This window comes from Cnephaeus nilssonii, assembly GCF_951640355.1.
Source record: "Cnephaeus nilssonii genome assembly, chromosome: 19".
Taxonomy (NCBI): domain Eukaryota; kingdom Metazoa; phylum Chordata; class Mammalia; order Chiroptera; family Vespertilionidae; genus Cnephaeus; species Cnephaeus nilssonii.
In genome coordinates, this window is record NC_137090.1 from 21,544,513 (window position 1) to 21,561,529 (window position 17,017).

At 35.6% G+C, this 17,017-nt stretch overlaps 1 protein-coding gene across 3 annotated transcripts in view; it reads left to right on the forward strand.

Moving 5' to 3' along the window:
• Nucleotides 1-17,017, forward strand: part of INTS2 (integrator complex subunit 2) — a 45,481-nt gene that overhangs the window by 13,615 nt on the left and 14,849 nt on the right. For all 3 annotated transcript variants that reach the window (XM_079797991.1, XM_079797992.1, XM_079797990.1), the window contains exons 12-18: nt 2,161-2,229; nt 3,763-3,897; nt 5,041-5,217; nt 6,166-6,274; nt 8,294-8,398; nt 12,709-12,873; nt 14,404-14,605. In XM_079797991.1, the coding sequence (XP_079654117.1) occupies nt 2,161-2,229; nt 3,763-3,897; nt 5,041-5,217; nt 6,166-6,274; nt 8,294-8,398; nt 12,709-12,873; nt 14,404-14,605 (962 nt within the window). The remainder of the gene's footprint in view (nt 1-2,160; nt 2,230-3,762; nt 3,898-5,040; nt 5,218-6,165; nt 6,275-8,293; nt 8,399-12,708; nt 12,874-14,403; nt 14,606-17,017) is intronic.

Below are 17,017 nucleotides of genomic sequence, written 5' to 3' on the forward strand. Positions count from 1 at the left end.
GGACGTTTTCTTGTAGTGTAAAGTAAATAGATTTTCATGTAGAAGTTATTTTAATTCAGTTGTTTGAAATTTTATCAGGAGGTCTTAAAAAAAATTACATTATGAAAACATTTATTTACCAGAATAATAGATGTTCAGTGTAGAAAGCTTGGTAAACACAGAAAAGAAGGGGAAAATATAACTTCATTGTTCAGAGATATCCAATATATTATTGTTAACATTCTGGTGTCTGTTCTTTCTTTAAATTGACATACATATTTTGTAATTTTAAAGAATTTAGCAATATATGATGAGCATTTCTTCATATCAGATATTCTAATACTGTATAATATTCAGTGATTTTATTGTAGTCCATCATGTGGAACAGTCATGACTTTCCTAATGGACCCTTTTTTATTTGCTATGTAAATTTTCCAATTTTGGGAAAATACTTAGATTAAAAACCTTATTTATGTAAATATATATACAGATACTCACGCATGTTTATCATCAAATGCTGTTTGGATTATTTCCTTAGGATAAAGTTCTTTGAGGCAGTTACTAACTAAAAGAGTATGATGATGTTAAGGTGTTTAATGAGTATTGCCAGGTTATCTTCTAGAAAGATTATAGCAATCAAACTGTTTTCATTAGTGAGTGAGAGTGCCTATTTTTCTTTACTCTCACCATCACTGGCATTACTGAAATTTGATTTTGTCTTTGATTACTAGTGAAAACTATGGTAAATATGATTGTCATTATTTTTATAGCTCACAGTGTTGTTTTTTTAATGATTTTTCTCTTTGCTTTCAAGAACTATGTTGTTTTTTAAAAATATATATTTTTATTGACTTCAGAGAGGGAGAGGGAGAGAGAGAGAAGCATCAATGATAAGAGAGAATCATTGATTGGCTGCCTCCTGCACGCCCCCTACTGGGGATCGAGCCCACAACCCAGGCATGTGCCCTTGACTGGAATCAAACCTGGGACCCTTCAGTCTGCAGGCCAGTGCTCTATCCACTGACCCAAACCAGCCAGGGCTACAGTGGTGTGTGTTTTTTTGGTAATTTTAAAAATTTATGTGTTTTGGCTGGTTTATTTGTTTTGTGAATCTAAGGATTTTTATGATTTATTTTTTATTTTACTTATTTAAAGGGCTCTTTATATATAAATGATATGCCATTATGCTGTATATATCATATTTCATCATTTTAAAGACATATTTTACCCGATATTGAATTGAAATGATGTGTAATGTTAATGTGCTAGTATTTCACCCCTCTTTTTCTTGAAATGCAACTAATTAAATCAGTGATGTATTTTATAATCCTTAATGTGGAGAAGTACATTATGTTGTAATTAATTTTTCCCTGTTGTTTTTGCAACATGGAAATTATTTTTTTGTGTGTGTGTTTGTGTATAGTGCATATTATTTCTCTTGTGGTTCTTACTTTGCTGTTATGCTTAGAAATATTTTTCTTTCCTTAGGTTTATAGAAATGGTCAGCTATATTTTCTTCTAGTGTTTTTGTGGCTTCATGTTTTACATTTAAATTATTAATACCTTTGGAGTTTATTTTGGATATGGAGTCATGTGTGCAAATATACAGCAGGTCCCATAACATTGTATTATTCATTGTCACTTCGTTATACCATTGATGAGACGCTGTGGGAACCTAACTCTTGTTACTATCAATTAGTCTACAGTAAAATTGTTTTCAATATATAGGGGTGAGCAAAAGTAGTTTTATAGTTGTAAGTAAATGAAACACAGAGTTATTCTTTTATTATTTATTTATTTATTATTGTATTTTTTGACTTCTTTGTAAACCTACTTTTGCCTGCCCGTTTGTCATTTCTCTCAAAGTTGCAGAACCTAACAACAATGTTAAGTGAGGACTTATTATAAATATTTCCAGAAAGGTAGCTGCCCATCTCTCTTTATTGAAGAATCCACTTCTTCCCACTGACTTGAAGTGTCAATAATATTATTTACTAAGTACTTTTATATGTTGGTTCATTTTCTGAGGAAAAACATACTTTAATATTGGATCTGAGAAGCCACTTCTGAAATAGAGTATTTGAACATTAATATCACAGTCATTTTAGATAATTAATTTACCATAGAAAATTGTGCTTACTATATTTTTATATCCTATGGGAATTTTTTTGGTTGTTTTAGATTGTAATTAAGCCCAGCTCCTTGAGCAGGATGAAGAATATCTTCACACAGGAAATTTTTACTGAACAGGTACTTCTTTAACCTTCTTTAATAACATTCTTTGGGGGAAAACTTGTATATCTCAGTTTAAGAGAATAATAAGGTATTTTTCTATTCTTTTTAGTTTCCAGTGATGATTTATTTAATCTTTGAAACATCGGTAAAAATAATCTCATACAAAAACATGTTTGAAATTTATATATTTTGGAGATATTGAGTAGATACTTAGAGTACAGTCTTATATATTAGTGGTAGGGATCTCACATGGGGTAATCATTTGGATTTGTCAGAAGAAAAATAAAATAGAGACCTATTTAAACCTTTGGGTTGTGAGGTTCATTTTTACCTAGATTATAAGCTACAGTCTAAATTCCTTATTCTTGTATTTACATGTTCTTATTTGGCCTCAGCACTTTGTTTCCATGGTTATTCCCAAAGATATTTTATTTTTTCAGTGAAGGAGACTATTCTAAAATTTAACATTAATTCTCAGGTTCACTTGTCATGTTAAATCTCAGAATACAAAAATATATGTCTTAACAACTGAAATATTTGCATATACTCATGCATCCATATTGTTGCTTTTAAAAAATATTTTTATTGATTTCAGAGAGGAAGGGAGAGGGAGAGAGAGATCAATGATGAGAGAGAATTACTGATCAGCTGCCTCCTGGTTCATAGATCAGTGGCTCAACCACTGAGCAATACCGGCTGGGCTAATTGTTGCTCTTTTAGGGTAATTTCTCATCTCTGTATCATAGTCTTCCTTCTCCCCTCAATGCACACACACTCCCACATAACAGTTACACATTTGAAACTAATTAGAAGACAATAGAGATCTGTGCATGACACTGAGGATAACAGTACAAATTCCAGTTTATATTTATGTGATACTTTATAATTCACATGTTTTTCATAAAAATTTTTCCACCTCACTAAAAGATTTTGAGGCAAGTAAGTCAGTATTGTCCTATTCGGTGGATATGAAACTAGACTCAGAAGATAAAATGACTTAGCCAGAGTCATTGAGCACAGATGATATGGATTCCAAATATATATATATTTGTTAATCCTCACTCGAGGATATTTTTCCATTGATTTTTAGAGAGAGTGGTAACGGCGGGTAGGGAGGGAGAGAGAAAGAAAAACATGGATGTGAGAGAGACACATCAATTGGTTGCCTCCTGCATGGGTCCCCACAGGGGCTAGCAATTGAACCTGCAACCCAGGAATTGAACCTGAGACCCTCCTGTGTGCAGGCTGACACTCTAACCATTGAGCACACTGGCCAGGGCCCAAATTTTATATTTTTTAACTTACTATGCTACCATCAACATATCTATGTTTAAAAACAAGTTAAAAAATTAGAAAACATCACAAATTCCTAATTGTATGCTACCTTATCATTAAAAAATAATTAAATCATGTAACAATTGTTTCTTATTTATTTCTAAGGCCTATACTTGTATTAAGTATGGACAATCTACCTTTCAATCTTCCCTCTTTCAGAATAATTTTGTATTCAGTTCTATCATACGTATTAATACCGGGTTTCCCTTGTAGGTCGTCACAGCTCATGCAGTTCGAGTCCCTGTCACCAGCAACCTGAGTGCCAACATTACTGGCTTTTTGCCTATTCATTGTATTTACCAGCTTCTCCGGAGTCGTTCCTTTACCAAGCACAAAGTGTCAATAAAAGTATGGTCTTACATTTATATTTTAAGCTACAACCTCAGTTAATGTTTTTCCCCCAGTCCTAGTTCATTTTTTTAGGCCTTTACTGTGGGTTTTGTGTATGAAATGTGTCTACTTACAAGTCATTCACATAGTTATAGTAATTAGGAACTTAATTTTAGGTTTTTTAAGTAATAAAAAATTTAGTTATTTACAAAATGTACAGTGTTAATAATTCATTTATATTCTCATTAATAGCATATGACTATTTCATTAAGCCTTAGTAAGAGATTGCCATTTTCTCTAGTTTGGTTTTATTCATCAAACTGAGAAAGTTGCTAGTCATCCATAGCCAGCTTGTACATATTTTGATAAGTTTCAATTTGTTATAGTTGGTTATATCAAACAGTTAAAAGGTCCTCTAAGAAAAGGCTGAATCCCAGGAGGTATAGAAATCTGTTTGAACCTTTTCTAGAGGCTCTTTGATTTATAAAAAACAATGAACAATATGTGCATTTTTTTCATTTTTAAATGAGCAATATGTGCATTGATATCACTTTTAATTATCCTTGTTTTTATGATTTAGTGAAGTTACTAGTATTTTCTAGCTAGTTGGTGTCTTCTACTTTATATTTTTAGCAAGTGAAATAGATACAAATTAAGAATCCAAATGCACACCCAGCATTTCTACATGTCCTCAATCTGTGCAGAGAGTTAAGTGACAGTCTCTCATAAGTGGTTTTCAAAGCCACTTTTTTGATCCATCTGGGGGTTTGCTCAGTGGAGAACTATTCCTCTTCCTAAATTTCTCTTTGCTGTGAGGTCTTCTACAATGACAGATATGGTGTTCTACATACAGATATAGCAGAGACTTAGTTTTCTTGCCACTACTTAAAAACAAATAAATTAAAAACTGAAAATTCAAACTCATCATTTTAGATTTATCTTCCACTGGACAATATTTTAAATTAGATATAAAAGTAGTTCATATTTTCAAATCAAAGACAGTGTGAAATTGAAGAATATATTTTTAACTGCTAAAAGTTAATAGTGAGTTGCACTGATTCCTAAATCATGTAAAATTGTATGTGCTATTAAAATTTCACTTGCTTTTTCTTATTGCCATAATTGATTTAGTGCCTATCACCTTTTTTTTTTTTTTTTAAGGACTGGATTTATAGACAGCTATGTGAAACCTCCACTCCACTCCATCCTCAATTACTTCCTCTGATTGACGTGTACATAAATTCTGTACTTACTCCTGCATCTAAATCTAATCCAGAAGCCACAAATCAGCCAGTCACAGAACAGGAGATACTTGACATTTTCCAAGGAGTCACTGGGGTAAAATAGTGATTTTTTTTCTTTTACATTAATAACCTTATTGTTCTTTTAGTTTATTCTTTAACTTATTTCATTTTTCTTTTACTGATTATTAGAGGACTTCTAGGTGATTCTGAATTTAAAATGGGATTAAATTTCTTTATATTACTTATAAAAATTTAAAGAATGATATTCCAAGTATTTTGTTGAAGAGGCATTTTTTAAAGTATATTTTTATTGATTTCAAAGAGGAAGGGAGAGGGAGAGAGAGAGAGAGAGAGAAACATCAGTGATGAGAGAGAATCATTGATCGGCTGCCTCCTGCATGCCCCCACTGGGGATGAGCCCGCGACCCGGGCAAGTACCTTGACTGGGAATTGAACCGTGACCTCCTGGTTCATAGGTCAACTCTCAACCACTGAGCCACACCAGCTGGGCGACGAGGCATTTTTGAGTAATTCTTTTAAAAGCTTCACTTTAAAGTCAGGAATACCTGGAGATTGTGTGTTGATCAAAGGACTATGTAACATTCAACACAGGTTTATTTAGCTTCCTGTGATTTTAGATATACCTAGATTCATTTGTTGTGAATTTGAAGAAAATATTTTTCTCTATTTTTTTAGAAGGAAAAATAGTCACATGTTTTAACAAATATATTTTAATATGTAATACCTTTTTTTAGGAGTTATTTTCTTTATAGTAATTTCAGATGAGACTTTAGACTCCTGTAAACCTTTTTCAGACACAGCCTGATGGGATTTCTGTTGAGTAACAGCTGTTGCCCTTCATCTCCCATGTCATCTCAAATTTAATTTAAACTTCAAGTTGTCTCTCTGAGTAATGCAAACACAACACTGTTCCTCCCGTTTTGGGAGCAGCAACACTGAATAGTCTATTTTGAGTACTTTTGCTATCGAAAAAGCATTCATGAAATTTAACATTATTTTAAAGCATTTCTGTTACCTCCAGAGTGACAACACCCGCCTTAATCAGCGTTTCAGTATCACAGCACAGCTTTTGGTGCTTTACTACATCCTGTCTTATGAGGAAGCTCTCCTAGCAAACACAAAGACTTTAGGTAAGTTGTGCATGGGGGAGTGTTTCTAGTGATAGTTCATTTTATTTGCTTATATTTTGTTACTTCTCAAGCTGTTATATGAGAAAGCCAGGTCAACTATTCTAACAAGCTTCAGCATCATTCTGTAGTCTTTGCAGTGTAGGCATGTATATACTCTGATGCATGATTACATGTATGTGTGGGCACGTAACTACCCCTTCAGGCTCAGTCCTTAGGATAATTTAATAGGTAATGGAATTGCCTGTATTTTAATAATTTTAATGACCTTATTAACTAAATGTAAATATAGAGAGAATCTCTGGAGTGATTCCTTGAGAGGTGACGGAGATGTGATATAGAAGACAAATGGACGGGTTGGTCTTTCCTTGGAGAATTTTTTCCCTTGGTGTAGGAGGATTATTTTTTTCTAGTCTAGTTCCTTATCTCCAAGGGGAATAAATAACTGCAGAATATGTCACAGCATGGGAAAATTTTGCTATTGAATAGCCAAAAAGATAATTATCTGCCTCAAATTTATTCCTGTCTGTGAAGTTGAATTGTAGTTTCAGTACCTTGTTAACTGTTCTGTTTTGGCCCTAATAATAAACATTAACAGCCACCAGGTCCTATAGAAAGCTCAAATATGGAATTCTTGAAATTTGAGATTGAATGAAGTATTAGGATATCATAGTCTTTTTTAAAAAAAAGTGTGTATGTGTGTATATATATATATTTTTTTTTCATATACACATATATTTTTGGTTTTAAAAATATATAATACATGTGTGTAGTTTTAGTTAAATATTGTATTAATCCAAAAGAATATGTGTAAGAAATAAAGAGTAATATAATAAATCTCTGTGTACTAATACCCAGTTAATATATGAGCATTACCATAATATTTCCAGTTTTTTTGGGGGGTTTAAATATGTTTTTATTGATTTTAGAGAGAGAGGAAAGGAGAGGGAGAGAAAGAGAGAGAGAGAAACATCGACCAGCTGCCTCCTGTATGCCTCCTACTGGGGACTGAGCCAGCAACATGGGCATGTGCCCTGACTAAAATCGAACCGGTGACCTTCTGGTGCATGGAATAATGCTCAAACAACTGAACCACACCGGCCAGTTTTTATTCTTAAAAAATGTTTCCTATTTATTACATCTAAAGACTTTATTACTTGCCGAAACCGGTTTGGCTCAGTGGATAGAGCCTTGGTCTGCGGACTGAAGGGTCCCAGGTTCGATTCCGGTCAAGGGCATGTACATTGGTTGCAGGCACATCCCCAGTAGGGGGTGTGCAGGAGGCAGCTGGTCGATGTTTCTCTCTCATCGATGTTTCTAGCTCTCTATCCCTCTCCCTTCCTCTCTGTAAAAAAAATCAATAATAATAATAAAAAAGACTTTATTACTAGGTAATACAGTTTATTTTTAGATACTTTTGAAGTTAAAGACAATAGTAATTAATATTGAACATATGAGGAACTACTTATAAAGCAGCCAGTGGAATCCTAAATGCAATCTCATTCTTTTTTGTTTTTAATCCTCACCCGAGGACATGTTTTTATTGATTTTTAGAGCAAAAGGAAGGAGAGAGAGAAAGAGGGAGTTGTGAGAGAAGGAAGTGCCCAACTTCCTTTAAAAAGCATCAGTCACCACAGTAATACATGATTAGATTAAGACTACTGGAATCATGAGGCTTTAAGCCATGTGGTCATGACTGTATTTGGTCCTCCTGATTAGATTTGGGAGTCTAGACTTACCACTTTTTTTTAGTGTAAGACATTTCTGCATATGGCTTCTCTCACTCATGATTTTCCTCCCACTAGTTTCAGTTTTGAGGCATTTTCCAGATCTTGCCCTTGGTATGTTCTTGCTCTTCCTGTGTGTTTACTATTTTGGTAGCAGTCCTTCATCTTTTATGAGTTGTATTGATTAAGTGAATTAAAAGTAATTTAACATTGTGTTCCCATTTGGGTTAAAGGTTAAGATTTCTGTTGTTTCTGACACTTTATTTTTCTTATGCTTTTTATCTTTGACTGACAGCTGCCATGCAAAGAAAGCCAAAATCATATTCGGCCTCTTTAATGGATCAGATTCCTATCAAATTCCTTATTCGACAGGCTCAAGGGCTGCAGCAGGAGTTGGGAGGTATTTGTTTTACGTGCTTTTTACTGCTAACATTCACTGTTAAACATTTTCTTCTGTTTATGTTATAAATTTAATAGATACTCAATATTAAAAATTCAGAATATTCCAAAGTGAAATTCCTGTTTACCTCCCTCTCTAATCTTACTTCTTGAGACCCCCCTCTTCCCCGGCCCAAATCCTAGCTGTTTTATTTTAGTGTGTAATTTTAGACCTTGTTTTTTAATCCTCAGCTGAGGATATTTTTCCATTGATTTTTAGAGAGAGTGGAACTGAGAGAAACACATCAATTGGTTGCCTTGGGCTGGGGAGGAGCCTGCAGCCAGGTATGCCCTTGACCAGAATCAAACCCGGGACTCATCGGTCCAAAGGCCAATGCTCTATCCATTGAGCCAAACCGGCAACGCCAGACCTTTTTTTATACAAGTTGATCTATATGAAATTGCACGTATTCAACTATTCAAAAATTTAATTTCATATGGTTGAAGAGAATAGATACATACACGAGTAAAATTTAAAAAAATTATAAATGTTATTATATCTGTCTTTTCTGAGATTTGCTTTTCCTCTGGGAGTCTTGGAAATCTTTTCATGTCAGTATATGTACATTATAGTTTTTAACTGCTTCTTAGGACTCCATAGCATGACATTACTGTAATATTTTTACTGTAAAACTGTCAAATAAAAATATGGTAATATTTTTTGAAATTCATTTTTTTCCTTATTTCTGTTTATCATGTTTGAGTTTGGATTTTGTTTGTTTCTTTAAAGCTCAAATTTTCTTTTTTTTTTCATTATTATTGTTGGTTTCAAGGAGGAACATGAACCTTCTTTGGTCATTTATAGGTAGATGTCTGCATTTGTATCTTTGCTTAATTTATTTTCAAAGAAATGATGTTATATCTGGTAGCATTTGGCAACACATGTTTTATTAAAGATATTATGGAATGTAAATTAATTTGCACTATTGTAAGCAGTCATTTTTGTGACTATTTTGGGATAGTCTTAATTTTACATATATTTGTGCATTTAGATATTTAAGTTTTAAAATAATACCACTTTTGATTGTTATAGTGTCCTTTCGAACAGAAACATTAATTATTTATTTATCTTAAAATATATTTTTATTGATTTCAGGGAGGGAGAGGGATAGAGAGAAACATCAAGGATGAGAGAGAATCATTCATTGGCTGCCTCCTTCATGCCCCCCACCGGGGATCAAGCTCACAACCCAGGCATGTGCCCTGTCCAGAATTGAACCATCACCTCCTGATTCATAGGTTGACACTCAACTACCGAACCATGCCAGCCAGGCGAGAAACATTAATTTTAAGCAGTTTCTTTTTTTAAAAAATATATATGTATATTTTATTGATTTCAGAGAGGAAGGGAGAGGGAGAGAGAGATGGAAACACCAATGATGAGAGAGAGTCACCAATCAGCTGCCTCCTGAACGGCCCCCACCGGGGATTTAGCTAGCAACCTGGGCATGTGCCCTTGACCAGAATCAAACCCAGGACCCTTCAGTCCGGAGGCTGATGCTCTATCCACTGAGCCAAACCAGCCAGGGCTTAAACAGTTTTTATAAGAAAGGAAGCAGATGCTATCCCTTCTGGGACTAAGCAGTGGTATCCGGAGTTGATTTAAGTTGCAGAATAAGGGGGTGATTGGATCTAAAGTACTTTTATTACTACTAATACTATTATTACTACTCTTACAACTCTGATGATGATGATAATAGTATAGGTAATAAATAGTCAATATTTATTAGGTTATTTATGTCCCAACACTTGGCATAGTGGTACTTTCTCTATAAATTTTTGCAGTATCATAATTTATTTTGTCATTACTTATTAAAAATTTTTTTTGGAGAACTTTTATTGGGTAACTTACATAGGTAGAAGGAATGGGCTTAGGAAACAAGTTATAGAGGTAAAGGAAGGGCCCGTGGAGCTTGGGAGGAGGAAGCTAATGGTAATGTGCCTGGGGCCGGAAGGGGAGAGAGAAGGGAAGGGTACTGGCATGCTTCTGGAAGGACAGTGCGCTGGGTCCTCAGTCCTAAGGGTTTTATGGTTGGAGATTTTAGGTGAGGTCCCAGGGAAGATCTTAACAGAATATTCAGTAGCTTTCCAGGTGTGTCCATTCAGGGTCGTGGTCTCCACTGATTGATTGGCCAACACCAGGGCAGGGTGTCATTATTCCATGCAGCTGGTCCTGAAGTCAGCAGTGATCCATGGCTCGTTTTGTTGCTTATCTGGACCTAGAGATGAAATATAACTGAGGCCTAGATGTTATCTCTAGGGAGGAAAGGTCAGAGGGTCCAAACCTCATGCCCAGCTATGTGCTAGGGAAGGAAAAGTCACCCTGGGGCAAGGTTCCACCCTTTGTTGTAGGCAGCAGGAATGGCACCAGGTGTCTGACCAGTATGGTCAGACCAAACCAGGGTTTAGCAACTTGGGTACTTGACTTCTGGCTAAGAAAAGAATTCAGAGCCAAGACCCAAACTCGATAGAGAAAATTTATTTGAGCAAGCAAAGAGAAAGTACACTCAAAGAGAAATTTCAAGCAGGTGGCTCAAATAGCTGCCTATTTTGTTATTATTGATACTAGAGTCCCAGTGCACGAAAATTCGTGCACTCAGGGTGGTCCCTCAGCCCATCCTGTGCCCTCTTGCAGTCTGGGACCCCTCTGGGGATGTCCACCTGCCAGCTTAGGCCCACTCCCTGGGGGTTCAGGCCTAAGCTGGCAGTTGGACATCCTTAGCGCTGCCGCAGAGACAGGAGAGGCTCCCGCCACCACTGCTGCACTCGCAGCTGTCAGCCTGCTTCTGGCTGCGCAGAGCTCCCCCTGTGGGAGCGCACTGACCACCAGGGGGCAGCTCCTGTGTTGAGCATCTGCCCCCTGGTGGTCCGTGCGCATCATAACGACTGGTCGTTCCCAGTCATTCCACCGTTAGGGTCAATTTGCATATTACCCTTTTATTATATAGGATTATCTAGTAACTAGAGGCCCAATGCATGAAATTCGTGCAAAAGTAGGCCTTCCTTCCCCCAGCTGCCAGCACCGGCTTCCCTCTGGCACCCAGGACCCGGGCTTCCCTCCAGCTGCTGGCAGGCTCCCGGGACCCGGGCTTCCCTCATAGCCCCGGCTTCCTGGACATCTGGTCTAATTAGCATATTATGCTTTTGTTACTTCAGATTATTATTATAGATAATCATGAATAGGCAAACTATGTTATAAGCAAAAGGTTGGAAACAAGACTTCGATTTAATAAAAGGAAGATTTCCCATTTTATTTGAGCTTCCTTAACCCCTTTTTTTAAAAAGTAGACTTTATTTTTTCCTTTTTAAAAATTTTATCTTTAATTATTAGTTTCATGTGTACAACATAGAGATTCAATATTTATCTACCTTACAAATTAGTCACAGTAAGTTTAGTTACCATCTATCACTGTACATGGTTATTATATAATTATAATATCAACTCTATTTCCTGTGCTGTACATTATATCCTTCTGAATTATTTTATAACTGGAAATTTGTACTACTTAATCCTTTTCCTCTTTTCCACCTAGTCTCCCACTTGCCTCCCCTCTGGAAACTGTTTGTCCTTAACCCTTCTTGAAGGCAAGACAAATGACCCTCTGTGGATATCATCAATACTGCTTCAGTTGGCCGACATACTTAGCTGTGTGACTTTGGCAACCTTAATAAATGTCTTCAACCTGTTTCATTACAGTAGAATGGAGACAATATTGCTTACCTTGTGAAAATGTTAGGGTGAAATGAGAAAATGTACATAAAGAGCCTGAGGCCTTTTAGGTATCTAAAAGTGGGCAACTTAAATCCTACCTATCTATAGCCATGATTGTCAACTGGGTAGAGAAGACATGTTCTCCGAGAGAAGCCTATCAGAATTCCTGAGGGAGACCTTTTTCAAACCCTGTGTGATTTCCCCCAAGTGGATATTTTTTTCTCCCCGTTTCTTTCCTCACCCCTCAACTCTTGAACTACTACTATGTCAAACAACATTTCCTGGCTGGAGACTTTTATTTTGGGATAGTGTTGAAGAAAGCTTGAGAACTTTTGATGAAAAAAGTAGTTTCCAATGTTCTGTGTATCAGATCACTTGGTTTTCTTTATTTAAGCAGATTCCCAAGCTAAACTGCTGTATAGAGGTTCTAAAGTTAGTATGCATGCACAAGAAGTGCACATTCCTTTGGCTGGCTGAAAATGAAAGGGAGAAGAGAGAGAGGAGAGATGATTTTGGTGTTTAAGAATGAAGAATCCAATTGACTTTTTATATATTTCAAGGGTTGCATTCTGCTTTACTACGTCTCCTTGCAACTAACTACCCACATTTATGCATTGTGGACGATTGGATCTGTGAAGAAGAAATCACAGGGACTGGTGCCCTGCTAAGGCGAATGCTCCTGACTAACAATGCCAAAAACCACTCTCCTGAACAACTCCAAGAAGGTACAGTAAATTGGTAGTCCTTTTATCCCTTTAGTAGTATCATTAAAGTCTTAAAATCATGCAGAATTTTCCTGGGGATATAACAGTGCTTTCGTGAATATATTTTAAGTAATTCTCTTTGAGTGTGAGGGCTTAAAATTTTTTTTTTATATCGATTTTAGTAAGAGGAAGGGAAAGAGAGAGAAAGAGAAACATCGATTAGTTGTTCTACTTATTTATGCATTCATTGGTTGATTCTTGTTTGTGCCTTGACTGGGGATTGAACCCCTGCAACCTTGGTGTATTGGGACTATGCCCTAACCAACAACTGAGTTATCCAGCCAGGGCAAGTTTGAATTTTAACCATTTTTTTCTGACATACTTTTGTTTCCTTGTAGGTACTAAGTTATGTCACTAAATAGGTCATGTGGTTTTAGGAAGGTCCTAACCTGGTCAGAACAATGAACGGGCTTTGAATGGGTTGGCGTTCTAGCTCAGCACTTGAGTCAACTAAAAATATGAAGTGAGCCACACTTATAATTTTAACTTTTCTATAGCTACATTTAAAAAGTTAAAAACAGGCAAAATTAATTTTAGTAATTATTTTATTTAGTGGAATATATCTAACATATTATCATTTCATCATGTAATCAATATAAAAAACTATTAATGAGATATTTTACTGTTTTTCCATACCAAGTCTTTGCAATCTGGTATGTATTTTATATTTAGAGCACATCATATTTTGGAGCAACTACATTTCAATGCTCAATAGCCAGATGTGGTTAGTGATTATTCTACTGAAGAGCACAGTTCTAGGAATTTTTTATTAACAGTAATCTGCTAGGTGCTTACAACTTATAAAAGGGGCCACCCAGAAGGTATCAAGAAGTTTGCGTCCTTCCAATGAATACTATTGCCAAAAGCAATACTACGGAATATTTTCATATTGCAGTCAATTTTTAAAATCAGTCTGAATCATCAAGGAAATGACATTTGTCTTTGAGTCGCTACTGTGAATTTAAAAATAAGATATGTTTTGTTTTCTATGAAATAATTACAGTTAACATGAATTTTTCTTAAGGTCTTTACTCTAAATATAGCCAAAACTATGGCTAGGATTGTAAATTTTACTTTTTTTAAAGCAACATTGTTTTCTTGGAAGGCAGCTATGCTCACCACTATACCACCAACGCTGCACAACATTGTTTTCTTGATTTGCTTGATCTATAGTTTGATAGTGCAGCATTCAGCCAGTGTGATGCAAGAATATTTAAAACATGCATGACCTCTTTTCCCTTAGATTATCAAATAAAAAATGACAACAGCCAACACAACAATAACCATCAAGTGTGAAGGAATCAAAATTATACCTATTTTTTTGTCATATTGTCAAAAAATATATGTTTTGGTGTGCCACAGAATTTTAGTAATTAGTTTATGTGTGCCATGAGATGAAAAGGGTTGAAAATCGCTGTGATAGAGCAATATTACTTCATCTTTGGTAAGCTGTATGGAATTTAGATTATGACTGCTAAGTTTTCCTTTTAGCATTTTCAGCTGTCTCAGTAAGTCACACACAAGTGATGCAGATTCTAGAACACTTGACTCTACTCTCTGCCAGTGAACTCATACCATATGCAGAAGTATTAACATCCAATATGAACCAGCTGTTGAATGCAGGAGTTCCGCGGCGAATTCTTCAAACAGTCAATAAACTATGGATGGTTCTTAATACTGTGATGCCTAGAAGGTAATTTTAGTGTATTATTACATGTAATAGATAAATGTATAGCAGTGATTATATACAATAACCTAAACTTAAATGTAAAAAAAATTGTTGAATATTTGAAGAATGTCTGTGGGTTGAGTCAAGCATTGGTATTCTTTTAAACGATTCTCTAGGTGATTTCAGTGTGCAGTAAGTTTGAAGAACATTGGATTAATTATTTAGTCTTTAGTCAAATGGGTCTCTACTTATCCATAGATTGTATCAAAGACACCTGGTCAGCTCTAAAAGACAATACTGGGCTGACTTAACCTGAGATTTTGATTCAGGAGGTCTGGAAATATTTATACTTTTTAAATTAAAAATAATTTTAGATTATAAGTAAATTAAATTTCATATTAATTATAAAGAAATTAATTATAAGTAAACTGATATATCCTATATAATAAAAGCCTAGCGACCAAATGGCAGAACGACATGAATGACCAGTCAACCAGTCACTATGATGTACACTGACCACCAGGGGGCAGTCGCTCAAGGCAGGAGCTGCCTCCTGGTAGTCAGTGCGCTCTACAGTGGAAGCACTGCTCGGCTGACTGGGATGAGTGGAGCTCCCTCAGCAGGCCAATCCCCACAGGCCACACCCCCCACCAGTGCATGAATCCCGTGCACCAGGCCTCTAGTAAATTAATAAATGGACATAACTTTAGAAGTTAAATAGTATATAAGGTCTGCCTATACCTTCCTGTTTTAGAATATTATTCCCTAAAGACAACTATTTTCAGCTTTTATCTTTTTATTCTGGCATTAATGTTTCTCCATATGTCACAATAATTATGCTTATAATTACTATGATTTCCTGACTTTCCAATTTAGAAATTATCTTTTGACTTCCTACTATACAAGATGTAGATTTAGTACCTGCTTTCTCCCCTGTGAGTCCCTCGTCCACCAATACATACTTTCCCTTTCTCCTCTAAATTTTTGGTTAAAGCAATCTTCAGTGTGCATATTATTATGACTACATAAGTGTTATTTATAATTGATCTGTGGAATATCCTTTGATTACAATTTCCTACTTATACAACTGCCTCCTCCCCACCCCGCACACAAACACTACTTGCCTATATTCATTCACTCAGATTTTGCATTGGTAACTTATTCATCCCTAAACTCCATTATTGAGGGGAAATTTACTTCACAGTTAGTTATAACACATCAGTAACATTTTTTTTCCTGGAAACATTCCTCTCACAGCTTTTCTCATGCTTGAATCTGGCATATGCACAGTTGCCATCTGGAATCGCTTTGTCTCTCTTCTTTGTTGGATTCCATGTTTTTTTCTTACTTGGTTTAGTTCCTCATTTCAATGAGTGGAACTCACACTCAAGTTGCTTCCTGAGAAAAAGGTGTTTGGGAAACATTTTTTTTTTTGAGACTTGCCTGTCTGAGAAGATTTTTATTTTTCCCCTCACATGTGATTGATATTTAGCCTCAATGTAGAATTCTAGCTCATTTTTCTTTTCAGAAATTTGAAGGCTTCATTCTATTGACTGAATTGGAGCTTCCCTTATTGGTGTTGAATAATGATGTTATACCAATTCCAAATCCTTTTGAAAAAAATATTTTATTGATTTCAGAGAGGGAGAGCGGGAGATAGAGATAGAAACATCACTGATGAGAGAGAATCATTGATCAGCTGCCTCCTGCATACCCCACACTGGGGATTGAGCCTGCAACCCAGGCATGTGCCCTGACTGGGAATCGAACCATGATCTCCTGGTTCATAGGTCTATCGATGCTCAACCATTAAGCCACATTGGCTGGGCTTTCCTCTATTTTAATAATTTGTCTTTTGAATATACTTTTTTGGTATTCAATGTTATCATATGATCTTTCCTTTGAATTAAAAAAATTCTGTTATATTAATTTCTAAGAGCTCTGATTTGAATATTTTAGAATGCCTCCTGTTCTTGTTTTCATATATGAAATATTCTATCCTTTAAGGATATTAATTATAGGTTTAAAAATTTATTTTCCTTCTCATCCAAACATTCTGTTTCTTGGAGTCCCATTCCTTCGTTTGTATATTTAAATCTTTCAAAATAGAAGCGTTCTTTAAATGTCTGATGATTCTTGGCTGTCCATGCATATTTAAGAGTGGACAACCTGTGTGTGTGAGGTGGGACTAGTGGACTCCTGGGCTTCACTGTAGGAGATCAGGTACCCTCCACATTGGTATGTCATTCAATAATTCTGATGTGCAGTCAGGTTAATAACTATGTTTATAGTCTGTTGATGTCTCACCTCAAAGTGGCACCTTACATTAAAATTTTATGATGACAAATATAGAACAGTGACTTAATTTGTGGGACCAAATACCGTTTGAAAGTGCAAACTTTGGTAAGTATTATTTCATTTACAGGTATTATATTA